The following is a 22,697-nucleotide window of genomic DNA, read 5'->3' on the forward strand; positions in this document are numbered from 1 at the left end:
TACGAATTCCTGGAGTCTTTGGTCACGTGCTTCGAATAAAAATCGATTAATGTAGGATTTTCAAGAAACTTGCATTTTATTGCAGAGTCACACCGAAAATCTATAAATTCTAACTGAAGTTCAGGTGGAACACTTCCAACGTCTACTGAAAATGGCAAGGAGAATGTTCTCATAAAAATTAGTAAAATCTGCTTTTGAATTCCACTTTCAAATTTGAAATGCATTGCACATAATTATTTGAATTCCATGTTGTAGAATTCTTCACACACTCCATCCATTTTGGAAAGTGAGTGGACTTAGCAACTGACTTTTCCACAGGAATAATTTTGTCTCAAAAGCTTTCACAAAGCAATAAAGATTATGAACAAGTAAATTTTTTCCCAGATTAGATCTTTTCCCACAAACCCTTGAGATGACCTGTAATATCGACAAGAAATGCAAAGTCTCTCAGCCATTTTCCATCACTAAACTCACGCGGCACCTTCAGCGGCACGCTCAAGGTAACCTTTAGCGAAGAATTGACGAAAGATTGACATCTGTTGCAAACCTGTTAGAGATAAAAATCTACTCTATTTATGGAATTGAGATTTTATGCGTAGTGAATTTTTTTATTTTTTAAATTACATAAGATAAAGTGAAATTTTTGAAAAATTCGTCATTTTGAGAAAATTTTATCTCAAGTAATATGATGTTGGATTTCAAAACAATGTAGTTTGTATTTTGTATTTACTTTACTTTAATTTTATACTTATAATTTTACAATACTTATTACTTTTACCTTTTGGCCACTAATAATTGTTGTTTGTTTGGTTTCATGAGAGTGGCAACAGGGCAATTCTTAGAATTAGGTAAACATGTTTCTGTAGTTCGTTAGGCTTAGTGAAGATTAATTGTATATTATATACCTGAGTGATGTTTTATTAAATAAATGAATACTTATTTAATAATTATTACGCTACCAGCGTATCAAGGACTCTAAAGAGACTACTATAGTGGTAGCGTAATAATTTGACGCGTAAGCGAACATATGAGGCATGTCAATAAAATGTTTCGAATATCAAGAATAAGAGAAAACAAAGTTTTTTTACGACAAAAAGCTGATAAGGCAATTTTTCTTAAAATGAAAATTTCTTAAAATTCTTCAATTTTTCTTCAAATTCAAATATGGGGCCACTAAAATGCTCTCAGCGGGCCACGGCATGAAGACTTCTAACTTAAAGTAAAAGAAATTCATAATTCCAGTGTAGAGTTCTGAACATCACAAACCTTAAAGCGAGTAATAATTTTCTTCTTTCTATTCTTTCTAGGTGTTTTTTTCTCCTGATGAGGAGGGTTCTTTAGCTGCCCTCGAAATTGATTGAGTGTTTCATTATACCTACGCTAAATACAAGGTTGTTTTTACGATTTTGATTGTCACATTAGCGTGTTTCTCTTCTAGTCTAGTTTGTGCTATCAACCGGCATTTTCGAGAATATTTTACTGTTTATTGTTTTACCACGTGCACCATTTTATTTACTTCTTTCCACGTGGCCATTAGTTTTTCGGATTTGGTTTATGCTATCAACCGGCATTTTCGAGGAAATTCTACTTTTTATCGGTTTACCACGTGCACGATTTTGACTTTCGTTGCTTTTTTCCACGTGGCTGCTATTGGTTTTCAGTATTGGGTGTTTCTCTCCTTTTGGAATGTTTCTGTCATATGTTGATGAAAATTGTCTTCATTATTTATTGGTGTTTTTTCATGTTATAAGTAATTACTTGTTTGGACTTTCGGAATTATATTTCTTTTGTTCACTTGTTTCTTGCTTGTACCCTTTTCACAATAGGTCCAATGACAGGAACCGATTTTGTAAGTTACGCTTTAAGCGTACGAAATTCTTGAATCATCTACAGTTTCTACTTAAATGCAAACATAAAAATATCATTCCCAAATTTATACATGTGGAAAATGTAGCCTTAAATCTTCCGTTCACGTTTAAAAAATTTTGAATAAATTCCAATTGGCACTTCTTCGTCATATTATAAGGGACACGCGCAAACGTTTATCTAAAATTGAATTTCAATTATATTACCTCCATTTAAAAATTGGTAATTCCACTGAAAAGTTTTCCTCATTTGAAGATACATCCTGGTCTAGAACCGATACCGTTTGTCAACGGCATAAAAATGTGCTTATTTCTAAATTCCTTAAACTCACACGCCAGTCGAATAGTCCCACCTATCTAGCTGATCTTCCCACTGTAAACGTTAACCCCATCGTTAATATCTTCAATAGGAATCTTTAGGAGGATCAGTTAAAAGTATTAAAATATAATTTCAACTTTTCAAAGACATCTAAACCTTCAATTCCTCAAATCATCGCCCCTATAGAGAAAGCCTTTAAATTCTCCAAAATTTCGGAAACGCAGAAGGTTACAATCCGCCACCTAATTACTCATAACGTTAATTTTAACAACAAATCTTTGGGTTCGAATCTTAGCAAAAAGGAAAATGAGATCTTACGTGAAATTCATTCTGATACTAATATCATTATCTCTAAAGCTGATAAGGGCGGACAGATCGTTGTTATGGACAAACACACATATATTACTGGAGTCTCTAAACTGATAAATGAAGGCCCATACTGCTCGATCCCTAAAGATCCTTCAAGTTCGGACCTAGTAAAAGTTAAAAGTGCTATTAAATCTTCCCACATTCTGCCAACTCAGTTGAAGAAATCACTTATTCCACCTATTACTAATTGCGCTAAGCTTTATGCTCTTCCAAAAGTCCACAAAACCGGTATTCCTTTTCGACCAATTGTTTCCAACATAGGTACTGCTTCATATCCTTTGGCCAAATATTTAGTTTCCAGATTTTCTCCTCTACTTGCTAACAATCTTCACACTGTAAAAAATTCTGTTGAAGTCATTGATGAACTTAAAAATATTTCTCCACTTCGTTCCATTATGGTTTCATTTGATGTCAAATCACTGTTTACTAATGTTCCGGTCGAAGGAGCACTAAATTGTCTTGAAGCTAGGCTTCGGGAATTTCACTTCACACATACTGAAATTAATGAGTTGGTTTCGCTTACTAAAGTTTCTCTAAGTCAAACCCACTTTGTTTTCCAAAATGCATATTTTCGTCAAGTTGAAGGATTAGCTATGGGTAATCCTCTCAGCCCGGTACTTGCTGACATTTATAAGCACTATTTTGAGATGAAATTATTTTATAAACCATCTTTTCGTCTTTGGATTCGGTATGTTGACGACACTTTCGCACTTTTTGACGGTTATAAAGAGGATTTATCCGAGATTCTATCTATTATGAATTCAATTGATCCAGCCATCCAATTCACTCTTGAAATTGAATCCAACAATTCCCTCCCCTTCCTCGATATTCTTATCATCCGCAATGAAACTGATTTTAGCACCACTGTGTACCGTAAAACCTTTGCAGTTTGTTTACCACCCCATGCCAAGTCATGCCACCCTGTTAAGCAAAAAGAGCTTCTTTTTACTATTATGTATTCCGCGCGTTTAAAGTTTGTTCCTCTGAATCTTTGCTTACCAATGAACTTAATTATTTGAGAGCAGTTGCTATTGACCGTGGATTTTCTCCCGTGATTATTGATAAAGCCGTTAAAAAATTTTCAGATTCCCATCAAAGAAGACATTCCACTGTTAGAAATAATATTAATGACCTTGTCGTGCTTCCATTTTATCCTTCTGTTAGCTATAAAATTGCACGGATTCTCCAGAAATTCAATTTTCAAGTCGGTTTCTTCCCTATTAATAAAATTCACCCTTCGATTCTAAAAGATTGCTTTTCTGTCTTGAATTCTTGGGGAATTTATAGTATATCGTGTCAGTGTGGTTTAAGATATATTGACCAAACAAAAAGAGCGTTGAAGTTTCGTATCAAGGAACATGAATCTTATGTCAGAATAGGCGAAATTAACAAGTCTTCAATAGCGTATCATAGTTGGACATTTAACCATAATTTTGACTTTGGGTCTGCAAAAATTATCCAAAAGGCTTCTTCCATAGGTGAATTGGATTTTCTTGAGGCTTTTCATATTCACAAAGATTTAGCAGGTTTAGTTAATGATTTGAAGTCCAATCCAGTCCTTCCTAATGCCTTTAAAATTCTACTAGCTTAATTCAGTTACTTTTGCCGATAGATGACGTTACCTCCTCGCGTTTGGTACTACCAGAGGGTATAAAAATCCGTTCAGTGGTTGCTTTCCATTATTTGAAGTTCAGATTTTGAGCGTGAAGGTGCATTTGCCCCTCGCTCCCTATTTTAACTTCGCTAATTTTTCTTGTCCTTTATGCTTGATCAGATAGCCTGGCTCAGTAAAAGTAGGCGGCCAGTGCAATTCTGATTAAAAATCCAGTTATAACCATGTGCAGTGCTGATAAGGACCACGTGTTTCTGAGACTCCTTCTCCTTTATTTTCTTCTTTCTATTCTTTCTAGGTATTTTTTTTCTTCTGATGAGGAGGGACCTTTAGCTGCCCTCGAAATCGATTGAGTGTTTCATTATACCTGCGCTAAATACAAGGTTGTTTTTATGATTTTGATCGAGTAATAATCATTCATATATAGATAGAATTCAGACGTAAGAGAGAACTATTGAGTTGAAAAATCAGTTTAGTGCTGAATTATATTTTTACGAACCAATTTTTTCTTTCATAACTTTTCAAACAATGCTGAAGCGGAAAAACATCTGACTTCTGTTTAAAATTATCTTTAAAATAATGTATAATTTATTAAATGGAATTGAAATTAATTCTGAAAACAGGATTCTATGCTTAGAATGCATGATTTCATGACGTGTTAAACAGCTAAGTCAAAATTGTCTTCCGATGCTTCACAAGATCAAAAATCTGAATTCGAGCTTAAAAAATCGATTTATGAGACACGTTTTAGGGAAAAATACTTAACTATACAAAACTACTTAAAATTATTTAATTTTTAACTACAATTACCATGCCTAGTGTTAATAGCATTCAGTTGAACTAACTATTTCGCAAAACATTTTGCGGCAGAGGAATTAGAAATTAGATTAACACTGGGAGGGGAAATGTATATTATTTACATCCCCCGTTCTGTAAAAGCGAAACTGTAACGTAACTAGAACGTAACAAAGTAAATTTGACATTATGCATGTAACATTTTCACAGCATATGCCGTAATTAAAAATCACTATCGATTCAGTCATGTTTTCGGTTGAGTTTTTAATAGGCGGCGTTTTGAGTATTGTCGGCTTTAAACATATCGAATAAGATAGTAACTAAAGAATCTAATTGATATAAAAAATGATTCAAAATTAATGCTACTGTTTACGTTGTTTTGAAAAAAAATTAATAAAACATTTTATGAAAATTTATGTTTTACACTCTTTATTTGAGATCAAGATAACAAGAATTTTTTTTTTTTTTTTTTTTTTTTTTTTTTTTTTTTAATGCGCATTCTATTTTTGCAGCAACTGTGAAGTAGCAAAATAATTGGATAATGGGAATAGGAAGAAACCTGATATTATAAGTTTATTTTCTATATTTTCGGAAAAATCTGATATGCTGAAATTTAGAATCATTTCACCATGATTTGCCATCCCACGAGCATTACATCATACTTAGGTGCAGAACTTAGTGTTCTTTAATAGCTTTTGAAGATTAAATGAAAAAAATTTCAGAATTCCCTCGTCTCTCTCTCTTAAGTGGCTTAACATTGCGTTCGTTAAGGGCCCACCAGCGGCCGAGCGGTAAAGTGGCTGAACACTGGTAGTTCGGTCCGAGGTTCGAATCCCGCGAACGGGCTGGCTGCATGGGCATTTTTGTGGTTTTCCCCATGTGTAACGTGTATACGAGTCAGTTCTCTTGGAAAGTCCTCCACGAAGACATTCCTCCCCTTAGGCAGATAGCCCTAGTGTGCTTTGCCAGAATTAAATAAACCAAACCTTTGTTCGTTAAGTATTGGTGTGGAATGGCAGAACCCATCGGTCATTTAGCTGTCCTTTGTCAAGAACGTTGCCGAGGATGCACAGCAGGAAGAAGGACGGTACTTTCTGAAAAATAATTTTGCTCATTTCGCAATCTTTATTAAATTTTTATTGCATTTTTAGTTCCTTGTACGAAGTAAAAAGAAAGTATTGTAATCGCGAAAAATTTCGGGTATCATTATATATCCATTTTGACCGCTATCGAATGCCATTTAACGATGTTTCTGCATGACATCCGTACGTAATGACAGAATAAAAGACTCTTTTCCCTAAAAAAAATTACAAAACTGATTTAAAATGAATTCTGAAGAAATTTTTTCGTGGCGTCTGTATGTACGTACATACGTATGTATGTATATATCTCGCGTAATTCAAAAACGAGTAGCCTCAGAACGTTGAATTTTTTATATAGGACTGCTATAATACGTAGCTGTGCTGTGCACCTTGTATTTTGGTTGCCAATCAGCCTCACCAAAAGTATATAAATATGTATGTAATATATTCAGGAGCAGGAGGCGAATGCAGATTAAATCTTCAGTTTTATTTTCAGCAACATATTGCGCGGAACATTAAATGTGCCTGTTCCAAAAGGCTTACATTTTTTATAACTTTGATAGCGAAAATGCAGCAGCAGACAGACAGCAGTGCAAGCGTTGAAAGCAGGTGCGTAATGTTCAGGATGAAATCTTAAGTCAAACTGAGTTAGTTTTGGTTCTCAAAGCATTTTGATTGGATAGTTAATATTGCTGTAAAATTATTATTGGCTGCTTGAGTTTTAGTTCAACTTACATCACCAGAATTACGTAAGAGTCATATGACATAGATTTTTCTCGAAATGACGCAGTGCAAATAGATGTTGCTATTTTTAGAATAGAGAAGGGAAATTAATTTACGCTGCTAATTTAATCTTTAATATATTCTTTATTTTTCTTACATATTCCATATTCTTTATTTTTCTTACACATATATATATCCACTCTGTTACTCGGCTCAGTGACCTCAGTTTCTTTATTCTTATATGTTTATAAGTTATGCATTTTTTGCTTTACCAAATAATTGAATTATGTTGTTCTTATCTTCGGGTTAAGGTTTAGTTAACCTGCATAAAAAATTGTGGAATTATCGACAATTTTAAAGCTTTTTAAGTGCGGCTAAGCCTAATTTTTGTTTCCGATAGCAGCCATATTTGTTTGCATTTGAAACTTAGCACAATAGTGGATTTGTTGCCAATCTAGAGAAACTAAGCTTCGCAACAACAAAGTAACGTCTTCTTTTATTATTGCAAATTAAATTATGCTTAATTCATTTTGGAATTATCATTTAAGTTATTAGCTTGTTTTTGCATAGAAACTGTAATTTTAATCGTAATTTTTTTTAATTGTTTTAACTGTACTGGGTGTTTTATGTTTGTCTATAGCTTTCAATTTTTAATGAAAATATTTTGAATTTTTATGTATTTTTGCCTTGCCGTGAAGTGAGAACTGCATTAATTAGTAGCGCATGCGCATTAGGTAAGCGGCGCTGAATCGCCTGTGAAAAACTGTTTCTTTTTTATTTGTTTAATTTCTTTTATACATAGTTTTAGATTTGGTGCTACTTTGGTAGACGGTTGCACGGATTTTTGGCGATTTACGTTGGCCGAATTGTTGGCGCGATTTTTACAAACGTCAGCCATCTTGAAAAACGCTGTTTTTACGCATAGTAAAGTATTCGAAACTTAAAAAATAAATAAATAAATATCGTCAAAAGTAATGGATTAATTTTTTGTTGAAAATGTCATTTTTTAAGATGGCAGGCAAGTGTAAATAAATACATTTACTATGAGTATAAAATACTAAAGTAAGATTATTATTACTTTCATATAGCAAAGAAGAGAATAAAAGCACCGCTATAAAAACATTGGGCCAACGTTTAATTAGATTAAAATATTACTGAAATTGAATATCGAATTAAAAACCATCATACCAACATTTAAAAGAATTACAATATTATTAAATTCAAATACTTTAAAATACGTTATATAGAATATAATTAACATTAAAACATATGGACAATAATTATCTCAGCAATTTCTGAAAATAGTGTATTAATTTTTTTTAACAAAAATTGAAGTATACAATTATAAAATAAAAGAAAAATATGTACTTACATTTTTTTGAGTGTTTAACCTGTTGTTTATTGATAAGTCCCACAATAAAAAATCAAAATCATAATTTAGATAACATCTTTGAAGGAATTCGAAGATATAAATTAAATTTTAAAACGGCGCGGAAATTCACAAATTGTCAGTAACCAATGAGGGAGCTGATTACAGCTCGTTAATGCACAAATATTCTATAACCAATCAGAGAGCTTATTACATCACGGCTAGAATTAAAATTATTTAAAAATTCATACATAATAAAATCATTTTTTAAAAAATGCAAAATTAAATTGTATTTTAATATTTAAGAGCCATAAATAATGTTTAAAACATTAGATTAAATTTATACATATTAAAACGAATTACTTTTAAAGTAAGGTGACGTCATTGATTACATCATCCACAACATAAAATTTCATAAAATATGATAAACAATAAAATTTTTATTTCAAATAAAAATGCAAAATTAAATTGATTTTTAATATTTAAAAGCCATAAATAATATTTTAAACACGGAATTTATGCACAATAAAACGCACTATTTTTTTAATAAAATGGCAACAAAGTATCGGTTACCATAAATAACTTATCCAGCAATGGGTTTACCATAAGTTGTATTACTCGCCAAAGGAAAATCGCCAAAATCCGTGCAACCGTCTACCAAAGTAGCACCTTAGATTTATTATAATATTTGAATAGAACATGTGGTAATTCTTTAGATGATATGATTTTTGTGCGCTCTGAGTTATAAATTGAATAAGATGTAACGTAATTAAGTGAACGTAACGCCGAAGTGTCGCTATGTAAATAAATATTGTGAACTTTAAAGAGTGCATTTATTCTATTGTGGTTTATGCGCTGTCGACGAAGTAGATTTAATTCAAAATTCGTTAACTGTTAATTCATTATGTTACAATGAAATGCAGGAAAATTGCTTATAATTTAATATTAAGTATAAGGAAGACTTTTAACTATGTATTTGAGTTGAAGAAAATTATTGCTTTTATGGCTTTTATATCGCAGTTCAAATATTAGAATACCGCTACAGCTTTGATTTAAACGACTTTTTCTGCAGTGCTGAGAAAGCGTTCTATCTAAATAAAAGAAGCATTTATGTACATAAAAGCTGTCTAAGAAAGGGTACAAACGACCACTCTCTATGTCAATGAGCTTTGGATAATTAGCCATCCTTGACAAGTGCAACGACTTGAATATATCGATTGTTCCGGTAAGACTTCGGTAATGAAGCAAGAATCCAGAAAGTGTGTCTCCTTAGCCTGTCAGTGACATATTTTTGAACCTTCGAATCATCCAGGGCTCCAAGAAGTGTAACCCTTTTCTTCTTCCCGTGTGTCACATATTCTGTCCACACACGTGCAGGTTGTCAGTAATTGTGTTCCACAATGGCCATTGTATGTGCACCCACAAACAGACGAATAAATTATGTGCTCGTTCAACCTCGAATTTCGTTAGCAAGAGGGCTCTAAAAGGTCGTTATCGTCCATGGGAAGGCATCGGTGGACTTCTCCCTGTGCTCATTATGAAGTTTCGAAAATGCGTTTACTGTAGTTCTGAGATGAAATTGTGACCCTCCCAAAAATGTAATGATGTAACAGCATTTCAAATGGATAAAAGTGAAATCAGTTATGGTACTCATTAACATTATAATCCAGTTCTGGTATACCTTCTTTTATAGTGTTTTAAAGATGCATTTTTGAAAATTGAAGATTTTATAGTGATTCTACACCAGGCCAGTGTGTCTTGTTTTGCCTGTTGCTTTTGTCTACTGTCTCTAAGTCACTTTCAGTTAACTGTTGCAGTACTTGAAATTTTTCATTTGTATTATATTATGAACTCAAAACAACATATTGATAGTGTAAAATAAAGCATGAAAGAGATGAGAAATAAGAGATCTTGTGGAGTTACAGGAGTTACTATATTGTGGTCACCAGAATTGCAAGTTTAAAATGAATTCCTGGTATGTTTCAGATAGCTGCACCAGATCAGTAGCAGATATGATGATAGATCAGTAGCAGATATGATGATAGCTGTACGATAATCTGTAAGGTATTTGATGTACAAACGGTGAAGTCTTGGAATATTTCAAAATCTTTTATCGATTGTATCGAAATTAAGCGTGATCATTATTTTTTATTAATGATCATGCTTCAGTTTTTTAAATTAAGGGAAAAAATTTTAAAGCTCTCAGATTTGTTATTGGGCCCAAAGGGGCTTTTTTTAACGTTTTAGGCGTTACCTTTATTTATTAAATAGCATGTTCTTCGAACTTAAACCATAAAATTCAATTCAACAGCAATATCACAAAATAATTTAGAAAGACCGTATCTTTATAACTTCCGATACACAGTCACGCGCGTGTTGGGGATTTTTTTTTTTTTTTTTTTTTTTTTTTTTTTTTTTTTTTTGTACATTGTTGCCATTGCTCGTTTTAAAATCATTGAGTTTGTTAATCAAAAATTCGTTAAAGTTTTACTAAACATGAAATAGGTAATATAACAAATTCCAAATTTGAGCTTCCAGATGCCCATATTCGGGTGGAGGATGATTACGTTATTCAAAATTTTTATGGCTGTAGGTACAGTTGTTTTATTACAGTGCGAGAAACATACATATTGCTGCGTTTTTTTCCAATTCTTCTGACACCAGTTGTTGCGTTTTTCTCTTCCTTCACGTTCGTACGGGGTTCGTAGATTTGAAGTGAATAAAGACAACACTTGATGAAGTATCGAAACACACTTTATTTGCCAGTATTGTCAGGACAGCTCCAAAACACGTTTTACAGTCGTCGATGAACTACTATAAACACGCTGACACGATCAGCGACACAGCCTTCAGGTTATCAGACTATCACGGTGGAGACAGCTTCACTGCAAAGCACCAGAATACAGCTCCCGACTCTGCTCGGTCGTTCTCAGAACTCCACGTACTCTGGAGACTCTCCACGCTACAACTCGCGATGCACTCGACGACACACAGAGCACGGCTCCCGACTCTTCGGGTCAGTCGTTCCCGGAGCTTAACATGCTCTCTCGACGATGCACGAATCGCGATACACTAAGAGACTCCTTCGGTGAACTCGACGACCCACTCGGCACTCGCTGCCCGCCTGTCAACTCGGATCGACTCCGTAGGGATTCACTCGCTAGACGAGACACCAACTCGATGCTGACTAGACGAGGCACACTCACTCGTCCTCTAGATGAAGCACACTCTGACTCGCCCTCTCGACGAGGCACACTCTATCAACTCGCTAGGCGAGGCACACACTAACTGACTGCGAACCAGCAGGGTTTATATAGCTTTTTGGCTGGTGTTCGAGAACATTCTGGAAGAATTCTGGTAAGAATTCGTTCCAGAAGGTTCTCCGTTCGTCCATGGCATATCGCCAATTTTGTCGCCAAACGGGCGGTTTCTCGCCAAATATGGCATCTTTGCCATCCTTTGTCATTTTATGGCAACCCTAAAACTGCTTTGCGGGGAAGCGATCTCACCGCGCCTTGACATTTCGTAACATTATATTTATGTAGATTCTTCATTATTTAATTTCTTTAAATATAATACAGGGCTCTAATATTTGGTGGCAACAATCTGAAAAGTGAAACGCCGTTTATAGTGAAGCAACGCATAATGCCAAAACGAAATTAATAGCCCTTCTGAGCAAATTCCCCCTTTGAGCTAATAAATGTAAATGTTTGGGGAAATTTTTATACATTGTGCTTAGGAAATTCATATGCTTAAATCTTGGCATCAGTTTTTATGTTCAGGAAATTCAAATATATATGTAACATAAAAATGTTCCAGAAAATTTTCTTCCTTAATGCTAATTAATTGATTAGTTTTATGAGATTGTTTTTATTCTCGAGTTTGTTTTATAATTATGCTAAATATTAGATTATGTTTAATAATAATGCATCTTAGTTAGTTGCAGATCTGTTTTATTCTTAGGATATTTCAAAAGTGAACCTCGGGCAGAGATAAGGGCTTTGATTTATTCAATTCCTATTTGCTAATAGGCTCTTAATTTGTTTCATCGATGGTCTTTAGAAGTCCTTAATTTCCATCTGCAGAAATATGTATGAACCGTTGTTAATTAACCCCATTTCTTATATCAAGAGTATTCATTATGCGAAGCTGATACTGAATAAAGGGCAATTCCGAGACCCAAAATTTGCAGTTTACTAATTTTATTGCAAATAAACACATTTAAATCGATATTACTTAATAATATCTTCAGGTCAGTGTCCAGAGATTTTAATTTTTCTTTTTCTTTTTTTTTTTTTTTTATTATTATTATTTCTAATCTGAATTATTTCACGCTCAGCTTAGACATAATGGGAATTTTTTAAACAGCACAGTGGTAAAGAATTGTTTATTATTCACGATCCATTTTTCACTTGAAGTACTGACACAAAGCATCCCATCTATTTCATGTTTTACGTTTTTAGTACCGTGCCTTAAGTATATTTTTGCCTGAGCCAAAGTGATAAATGCCCGTCCTTATATGCACTCAAATTAACTGTATCTGTATACATTTATATTCAGCAAAAGTAGTTACACTAAATCATGCGAAACTTCTTATACCATTTTAATTATAGATTTATATTGTCAGAAAGTCAGTGCATGTAATAATTTATTATTTTTAAATGAAAACATCAAAAAGAACTTTTTTAATTGCTTTTTATTTGATAAAATAGTGATATTTAAAAGTTTCTTTTCAGGCATGGGAGCATTGTTTATAAAACTGCATGAACTAATTTTGGTACTTTGTTACAAACGTAATTGGGAAAAATCAGCTGTACCTACAACCATCCAGTTCTGAATAACGTAGCCTTCCACCCGAATATCCCCCGGGGGTCGACGTAGAGAACTCTGCGAAGCTACTGGCTAGGATGTGTACCTAGGCAGTCTCGGACACGGGGGTATAAAATTTTTGAACTTGGCGGTTCCCGATGGTCCATGGGGTAAGTTTATACTTGCTCTTCATGGGCCGGGAGGTGTAAGTCCTTTCCACCAGGGTATTGGTAGCCAAATAGCAAACTGGGCCATTGAGCGTCTGGTCACTGCTGTCCTTGGAATTCCATATAAAGCCTAAAGAAAGGGGCATCCCGTGTAGTGCTGGCAGGTAGCCCAAATTAACGGCCGGTCATCGACCCTAAGTTTCCATCGCCCACCCCACCGTGGTCTCGGTCCGGCCGGGACGGTGGTCTTGACCGGCCCGTGTTTAGCGGTGGGCTTTTTGATCGTTGAGCTATCAATAGAGGGTACCATAAATTTGTTGGTGTCTCGGGGGTGTGGGACCCTGGGCCCAGCAGGAGTGTTTCATGTCATCGGTGGGTGACGCTTACGGGATTTATCCCGTTCCCAGAATGTGATTGGGTTCACGAGCTGCGGTATAAATCTTAGTTAGTTAGTTCCACCCGAATATGGGTACCTGGAAGCCCGAATGTGGAATTTTTTTGTATTATCTTTTTCATATTCTGTAAAACTTTAACGAATTTTTTTATTAACAACGATTTGAAAGCGAGCAGTGTGCAAAGTTGTACGTAAAAAACACTTTTATCTCCAGCGCGTCAGAATGTCTATCGGGAATTTCAAAGATATGCTCTTTTTAAATAGTTTTAACCTAAATGCTCTCGAAATGTGTATATGTGTGTAAATGGGGGGAGGCCTATTTGGGCATAATATAAAACTTTGAAATGCCTTCGGATTTTTTTCATTTATTTATTTTTAAATTATTCAATTGGATTGCATAAAGTATTTAAAACAGTTGATTCTGCGAATAACAATATGCATTAAAAAAATTTCAATACTTTCTTCGAGAATTTTCTGCAGTTATATGATTCCTATTATAAAAACTTTCACGCTAATGTAAGCAGACGTACAATACACATGCGGATTTCTGATAATGTGCAATTAAAAATTCATTACTATAAACGTTTCTTTTTCGCCAACATTTCTCTCTAATTGCATTACATTTTAAGCCTTACAATTTAATAATGTATGTAATTAAAAATGTATTCATAATGGCTTTTTGAATATTTATGTTTGCAGTTTTACGTTTAATATCAATGCTATTCTCTCGGTACAGAGATATTTAGAATAAAAATAGTTTAAAATTGCAAAGATAAAATACAAAGTAACTTTGTAGAGTCATTAGGTTTTTTGGAAGCTAGAGAGATGAAAAATATGCAACCGCCTTCGCCGGGAATCGAATCACGGACCTCTGGATACCGGCCCAGCGTGCTCCCGTTACACCACGAAGGCACGCTAGGGAAGTGGGAGAAATACCTTATATACTCCCCTTTTTAAAGGGCGACTAGGGTTTTAGGGGACCTAGTCGCCAAATCCTGGGTGCGGAGAATCATCATCCACAACCCTTTTAGTTCAGGCGCCACTTGTAGAGTCATTAGTTTTTTTGGAAGCTAGAGAGATGAAAAATATGCAACCGCCTTCGCCGGGAATCGAACCACGGACCTCTGGATACCGGCCCAGCGTGCTACCGTTACACCACGAAGACACGCTAGGGAAGTGGGAGAAATACCTTATATACTCCCCTTTTTAAAGGGCGACTAGGGTTTTAGGGGACCTAGTCGCCAAATCCTGGGTGCGGAGAATCATCATCCACAACCCTTTTAGTTCGGGCGCCACTTGTAGAGTCATTAGGTTTTTTGGAAGCTAGAGAGAGGAAAAATATGCAACCGCCTTCGCCGGGAATCGAACCACGGACCTCTGGATACCGGCCCAGCGTGCTCCCGTTACACCACGAAGGCACGCTAGGGAAGTGGGAGAAATACCTTATATACTCCCCTTTTTAAAGGGCGACTAGGGTTTTAGGGGACCTAGTCGCCAAATCCTGGGTGCGGAGAATCATCATCCACAACCCTTTTAGTTCAGGCGCCACTTGTAGAGTCATTAGTTTTTTTGGAAGCTAGAGAGATGAAAAATATGCAACCGCCTTCGCCGGGAATCGAACCACGGACCTCTGGATACCGGCCCAGCGTGCTACCGTTACACCACGAAGACACGCTAGGGAAGTGGGAGAAATACCTTATATACTCCCCTTTTTAAAGGGCGACTAGGGTTTTAGGTGACCTAGTCGCCAAATCCTGGGTGCGGAGAATCATCATCCACAACCCTTTTAGTTCGGGCGCCACTTGTAGAGTCATTAGGTTTTTTGGAAGCTAGAGAGAGGAAAAATATGCAACCGCCTTCGCCGGGAATCGAACCACGGACCTCTGGATACCGGCCCAGCGTGCTCCCGTTACACCACGAAGGCACGCTAGGGAAGTGGGAGAAATACCTTATATACTCCCCTTTTTAAAGGGCGACTAGAGTTTTAGGGGACCTAGTCGCCAAATCCTGGGTGCGGAGAATCATCATCCACAACCCTTTTAGTTCGGGCGCCACTTGTAGAGTCATTAGGTTTTTTGGAAGCTAGAGAGAGGAAAAATATGCAACCGCCTTCGCCGGGAATCGAACCACGGACCTCTGGATACCGGCCCAGCGTGCTCCCGTTACACCACGAAGGCACGCTAGGGAAGTGGGAGAAATACCTTATATACTCCCCTTTTTAAAGGGCGACTAGAGTTTTAGGGGACCTAGTCGCCAAATCCTGGGTGCGGAGAATCATCATCCACAACCCTTTTAGTTCGGGCGCCACTTGTAGAGTCATTAGTTTTTTTGGAAGCAAGAGAGATGAAAAATACGGAACCGCCTTCGCCGGGAATCGAATCACGGACCTCTGGATACCGGCCCAGCGTGCTACCGTTACACCATGAAGGCACGCTAGGGAAGTGGGAGTAATACCTTATAACTTAAAATTGCAAAGTTAAATTACAAATTTATTTTCAAAGGTAACTTAAAGTAAAAAAGAAGTACCGTGCAGCTTGTGATGTCTATACACATCTAAAACTGACCCTTGCATACAGAAAAGATGGCCGACACTGGATTATTTATTTATTATGTATTCAAGTTCCCCTTAAGGTAATAGAATTCAATACAAGAATGCTGCGAGTAGCTAAAAAAAGAAAAAATTGCTTTTAGCTTTGTACTCGCTAGTTATTTTATAGTTTCATTTTTTTTTCTCCTGCAGGTTGATGTCTGGGACGACCCACGAAGCCTGACCACTTTTCGAACATTTCATCAATCAAATGGCAACAACAATGGGACTTTCGCTGAAACGTCTTTTCACGCAAGATCAAGGTCGAAAGAAATAAACGATGGATCACAGAATAATGTAAATGGAGACGCCATCGGTCTCCAGACAAATGGAACAATTCAGCAGAATGGCAAAGCGCCCTTCAAGCTCGATGCCAGATTCCCCGACGGTTCTGCGCGAAAGAACCTCGGAACTTCTTTTATGAAACTGAAGACGAGCCCTAAATTTGGCAAACTGGTCAATCCTACTGTTACACCCCCTCTGAGCTTCGAGCAAAAGATAAAAAATAATAAATCTGGAGGTGGTGATGAGGAAATCAAATCTTTGAGTGGTAGCACGCCGAGGAGCAAACAAGTTTTGACGTCTTTTGGAAGTGTTTTGAGCAACGGTGCTCTTCAAAATAGCGGAGAACGTTGTTTCGAGAAAAATCATTCTAACTCTGTCAGTGATGATGGATCACCATTAGGAAAGAATAAAAATAATTTGCCCACCGGAAAAGTAAGTTTGTAATATTTGCCAAATTTTAATTCTTTTAGTGCTATGATTACCCTCTACTGAAGTTCTGTTTTAGTGTTTCTTGTTCCTAATATCACAAGAAAGATATATATAACTTTCCTTATTGCATTTGTAAATTGCGGACTTCGATTGGAATTACAAGTTTTCAACATGTATACTTTGCACAAAAAAAAAAAAAAAAAAAAAAAAAAAAAAAAACACAAGAAAACACAAAAAGAAAAAAAATAAATAAGTAAATAATATTGCTCTCTCTCTCTCTCTCTCTTTTTTTTTTTTAAATGTATCGCGAAAAGTCATATTAGATTTGTCTATAGCATTGTTCTAACATATGTATGGCCCGAAAAAGAAGGGGTGGATTACACATTTCATACTTTGCGACGTATTTAAAAAGGAAGTACGTATATAATTTCTTATCTAATGCTATAGTTCTTTAAAAAAACAGATGATACAAAAGGAAATCGTAGTTATCCTAGCATTCACCTGGCATCTTTTTCTTAGATCTGGCTTGGGGATGCTTGGAAACATGCTATTCGCGCTAGCAACTTTTAGAATAGGGGCCTGGATGTCGCTGAGAACTTTTTTTCCTTTTCATTAGTGGAAAAAAAACTTCGCAGTGATAGGCACTACCGAACATGAGGATCATGTAAGATGCAGATTTTCAGTTTTCTAGGAACTGCATGGTCGCTAGCGTTTGTAAAAATTCGAAATACCCTCTTCACTGAATTTTTACTTTTAGAATTAAACGGCACTGAATTTCTGTTAATTGCAACCGCAAACGGGCTATCACATTCTCACCATCGGTTGGGAAAATAATTTTGTGAACAAACCGTCTAAAGAAACATTTTTGGCATCGACCATGTACATACGCCTCAGTATTGGGCGAAATTCCAATTTTATTAATCTAGTGTAATTATTATTTTCTCATGGTGAGCGGAAAGCAGCAGAAAAATGAGTCATGCGCGTTTGTCATAGTTTCATTGCTTTAGGCCTAAAGCAATGGAACCTTTTTGACACCATTAAAAGCTGAAGCGTTATCAATAGGGAAGCTCATTAATTTTCCTGTGGGTTTTCAGATATGTTAAACTTTTTGAGGTTAGCTTTTTGTTTTTAAATTTATTATGTGTTCCGGTGTTAGACAAAGGAAAAGATGTCCAGTGCAGGAATTTTTAAGGGAAGCTGGTTCGTACCGACTTAAAGTCCCAATCACATTATGTTTTGGCTACGCGGGACTTGACGTCGAAAGGGACAATTCTCAGAACCCGCACAATTCCAGGAAACCCACGTAGCTAGGTTACCATTTTCACTTAGGTCCCAATCACATAATGTTTTGGCTACGCGGGATTTGATGTGGAAAGGGACAATTCTCAGAACCCGCTCAATTCCAAGACACACATGTAACTAGGTTACCATTTTGGTTTAGGTCCCAATCACATTATGTTTCGGGTACGTGGGACTTGACGTCGAAAGGGACAATTCTCAGAACCCGCACAATTCCAAGAAACCCATGTAACTAGGTTACCATTTTCGTTTAGGTCCCAATCACATTATGTTTCGGCTACACGGGACTTGATGTCGAAAGGGACAATTCTCAGAACCCGCACAATTCCAGGAAACCTACGTAGGTAGGTTACCATTTTCACTTAGGTCCTAATCACATTATGTTTTGGATACGCGGGATTTGATGTCGAAAGGGGAAATTCTCAGAACCCGCACAATTCTATGAAACACACGTAGCTAGGTTACCATTCTCACTTACTACAAAAACTTGAACGGCAAACAGTAATCGATTATCGCTCAAATCGGGAGCACGTGATCATTCAGAAGCAGAACTTTCGTCTGATTGGTTGTCTCTACCCGGGACCCGAGACATTTTCGTTGAGGTTTGAAAAAATCTGCAACATTGATTCCGTAGCTACGCGGGATTTCGCTTCAGGCGAGGCTCTTTTTTTCTAGGAATCCTCCCGTTTAAACCAGTGCTACCAGAAATATCGTTTCTCATAAAAGTCCCGTCTACCCAGTGACTGTAGTCATGTGTGATAACCTCTTTACACATAGGGAGAACCACGAAAACGCTCGTGCAGCCAGTTTGTCCGCCAGGACTACAACCTCGGACCGAACTACCATTGTTCAGGGGCTTCTCGGCCACTGGTGGGCCTTGTTGTCAGCGTTAGAAGGTATTTTCTCCCTCCTTACCTCGTGCTTTCGTGTGATCGGAAAGCACATCCGGCTATAGTCTGTTGCTTTTAAATAACTTTAAAGTTATAGTAACTCTTCCCTCATTCACGATCATAAGGAGTCATATGTCTTGGAAGGAACGAGGGGATGTTAGGAAATTGGAGGACCACGGACATTTTTTCTCAGCAGCCGTTGCTTAGAAACTCTAATTTCAATTCTAAAAATTGTTTTTTAACTGTATTGTGTTTTGGCGTTTTCTGTATATTGCAATTTTTAATGAAGATTGAGTTTTTATGTATTTTTTGCCTTGACACGGAATGAGAACTAAATTCATTGAATTAGAAATATATCTTCTAATGAAACTCGAGGAAATAAGTTTAATTAAATGAAGTGCAGCAAAAATGTGGATAATTTAATAGGCCGTATAAGGTAGTCATGTGATGTCCACATCAAATATTTTCTCAATATACACGTTGTTAACTAAATGTGCTGTAGGCTAAATGACCGTGTCTGCTAAGAGTCACGGATCTCTTTTTGACTTGCGTAAATCAGGATGTGTAACAAACACTACTAGTATTCTTCGAACATAAAGTTTTAAATATTACACTAGCATATGGTTATAGCCAATGTTTAAACTGTAATAACTTTTTTTTAACCAGTTGCTGCATAAAACAACCTTTTCATCTTTTCGTCGGAGAAAGTTTTAGGTTAATATTATTGTTTTGCGTCTTCAACCGAGACCAAAGAAAAAAAAAAAAAAATTTGTCTACGACTCGTGCCAACTCAAAACCCACAATTGCGACCAACGTAATTTTCTGGCCTCCCACAACATGCAAAAGGACCCGTCAGTCAACTCTTATTCTCGCATTCCAACCTGCTGACCTTTAACAGGTGCTTCCGCCCCCCTTCCCCCTGTCTGTTCTGCTTTCGGAATGTTTTTTCCCGGCATCTTTCACATTTTTAGTTTTTGTTGCTGATTCTCCGCTTGAATGAAAACGGATTGTGACAGGGATAAATAGAGTCCTCTTCTAAGTCTTGGGACTGTGATGGAGATTTTTTTTATCGTTGTTACTTTTTTTTTTTTTTTTTTTCTGGACGTTACGCACTTTTGTTTATGTTTCCGTTGTTAAAGTCTGATTAATCACGTTACTGTACGGGTATCGAATATCGTTTGTATTCGAGAATGAATTTTGTTCAATCAATTCCCGATTAGCCAGGCTTTGTCTAAAAGAAAAATTTCCCATCTTGCAGAATGATGAAAAAGTCGCTATCATAAACCATCAAAGTAAAGTAAAATTTCTATGGAAAATACGAAAAGATTTAGAAAACGCGATTAATCTTTGGATTATGGTAACTTGGCGATTTTTTGGCTAAAATTTGGCGACCAACCCTGCAACAGCAACCTACTAGTTTTGTTTTGGACGCCGCCATTTTGTTTTCACGAAGTAAAGCCTTTTTTTTTTTTTTTTTTTTTTTTTTTAACATTTTTTTCCAACAATCTGCTAGCCGGATACTTATGCTAGAATTTTTATGGAACAAAAATGCTTAATCATGACGAAGATTAGGTGCGAAATTGGGAGAAAATGCAGAATCGCCCACTGCTTGCCGCGTTTTTAAGATTTGCACATACACGGTATCCATGTACACGTCGACCTATTTTCACTTAAAAAAAAATCCCAGAATTGCACAAAAATGGCATTGCGCACACTCTTGACTTTATCCATGTACACTGCTAAAGTCCTAGCTAGTAGTCTTTATCGCCTTACCAAAATGTCGCCAAATTACCTGTTACCATATTCCAAAGATTAGCCGAAAACGCTCTAAATAAACACAGTAATAGCAGATAATATCACAAAATGTAAAAACGTTTTTTTTTCCAGAATAAATAGTAATTAAATAGTACATGATCTAAAATATATAAATGTTACTTAATCGGTACCTACATATTATCGCAACCACTTTAGTAAACTTGTCAAATTTTCAGAATGTGCCAAAATGTGGCAACCATACGAATAACCATTCTTCAGGCAACCATGCGCTAACAATTCTTCAGTCAAGCAACGTCGCCATTTTCAGATGCGTTCTTTTTGTCGTAGTCCAAGTTTCAACGGTTTTTACAGACAAATTGTTGTACTTTTAGTCATAAACTCAATTTTAAAATACATGTTTGTGGAATTTGCCAGCAAAGGAAAAAACTGCGGTTAAATGTCCGCAGGATTATCAGTGCTTTGTCGTAAAATGGCTAATGAGAACAATTATGAGATGCGTCAGCAGATATTCGTGCAATTCTTCGATAATTTTTATGTGAAAACAGATCACTGCGGCACATGGTAAGAAGAACAGCGCAAAAATATTACAGAAGATACCTCGAAAAAAAGCGTTTTGGTTAATCTTTGGATTATGGTAACTTGGCTATTTTTTGGCGAAAATTTGGCGACCAACCCTGCTACAGCAACCTACTAGTTTTTGTTTGGACGCCATTTTGTTTTCACGAAGTAAAGGCATGTTTTTGTTTTTTACTCAACATTTTTTTCCAACAATCTGCTAGCCGAATTACGCTTATGCTAGTATGGAACAAAAGTGTTTAATCATGACGAAGATTAGGTGCGAAATTGGGACAAAATGCAGAATCGCCCACTGCTTGCCGCGTTTTTAAGAATTGCACATACACGGTATCATCCATATACACGTCGACCTAATTTCACTTAAAGAATCATCCCAGAATTGCACAAAAATGGCATTGCGCACACTCTTGACTATATCCATGTACACTGCTAAAGTCCTAGCTAGTAATCTTTATCGCCCTTCCAAAATGTCGCCAAACTACCTGTTACCATATTCCAAAGATTAGCCAGCGTTTTTTTACACATATACTAATTAAGATTTTGATTTAAAATTTTATAAGTGTGTTTTCGTTTGGTATGTTGGTAATGTTTGCCGGCTTACAATAAATATCGATAGCTTGTGAATCATTTTTAAAATGTCTAAAATGTCGCAAAAGTCATCAAACTGCGCGAAAGTGGTAGCGTTAATATGCGAATATCATCAAATCATCCGTTAAAAATATGCTGAATCTTAAAATAAATTAAGTTAGCACCTAATAATCTGTTTCCCTCTGGCTTATATCGATATAGAAAAGTAATATAAATAAAAACGTTATTCTTTCTGCTCTGAAGTGCGTTCTTCTTTTGAATGCGTATTTTTATGTATTTGGCCGAGTGAATTTATTCGCCAAATCAAACAACAGATAAATTTTTAATGATATTTTTGGTACTTACGTATTATTCCGTCGACCATGAAAGTTGGCAGGAGGTCCCGCCAAAGTTTTGCCAATCGTTCTAGCGGAATTGTAGAAGCATTATCAGTAGAACAACTGCAGGAACTATCTAATTGAAGGAATAAGGTAAAGGGGTGCCGCCCAGACAGTATAGTGGTTAGAGGAGTCTGGCTGTGATCGGGCTCGAGTTCGAATCCCGGAGAAGGCATGGATATAAAGTTGTCTGTCCCTTCATCTGTCGGGAATCCTTTCCGATACATTTTGATCAAAAATATGTTCAAATGTGTTCTAATTCCCTACTTAGAATAATTCTAAAGGAGACTGCTGTTGTAAACAAACTCATCACAAAAAGATTTACAAGTTGCTGATAGAGATTCTGAGAAATCATTTCGGAAATTTGAAACATAGAATTTTCCGGT

General features: G+C 36.2%; 1 protein-coding gene across 1 annotated transcript in view; it reads left to right on the top strand.

Moving 5' to 3' along the window:
• Nucleotides 1–22,697, top strand: part of LOC118199656 (uncharacterized) — a 430,613-nt gene that overhangs the window by 98,690 nt on the left and 309,226 nt on the right. The window contains exon 3 of the mRNA XM_085824456.1: nucleotides 16,245–16,808. Coding sequence (XP_085680582.1) covers nucleotides 16,245–16,808 — 564 coding nt within the window. The remainder of the gene's footprint in view (nucleotides 1–16,244; nucleotides 16,809–22,697) is intronic.

Source organism: Stegodyphus dumicola, chromosome 9, assembly GCF_044657685.1.
Source record: "Stegodyphus dumicola isolate Sdum_Otavi_A_Nest chromosome 9, ASM4465768v1".
Lineage (NCBI taxonomy): Eukaryota > Metazoa > Arthropoda > Arachnida > Araneae > Eresidae > Stegodyphus > Stegodyphus dumicola.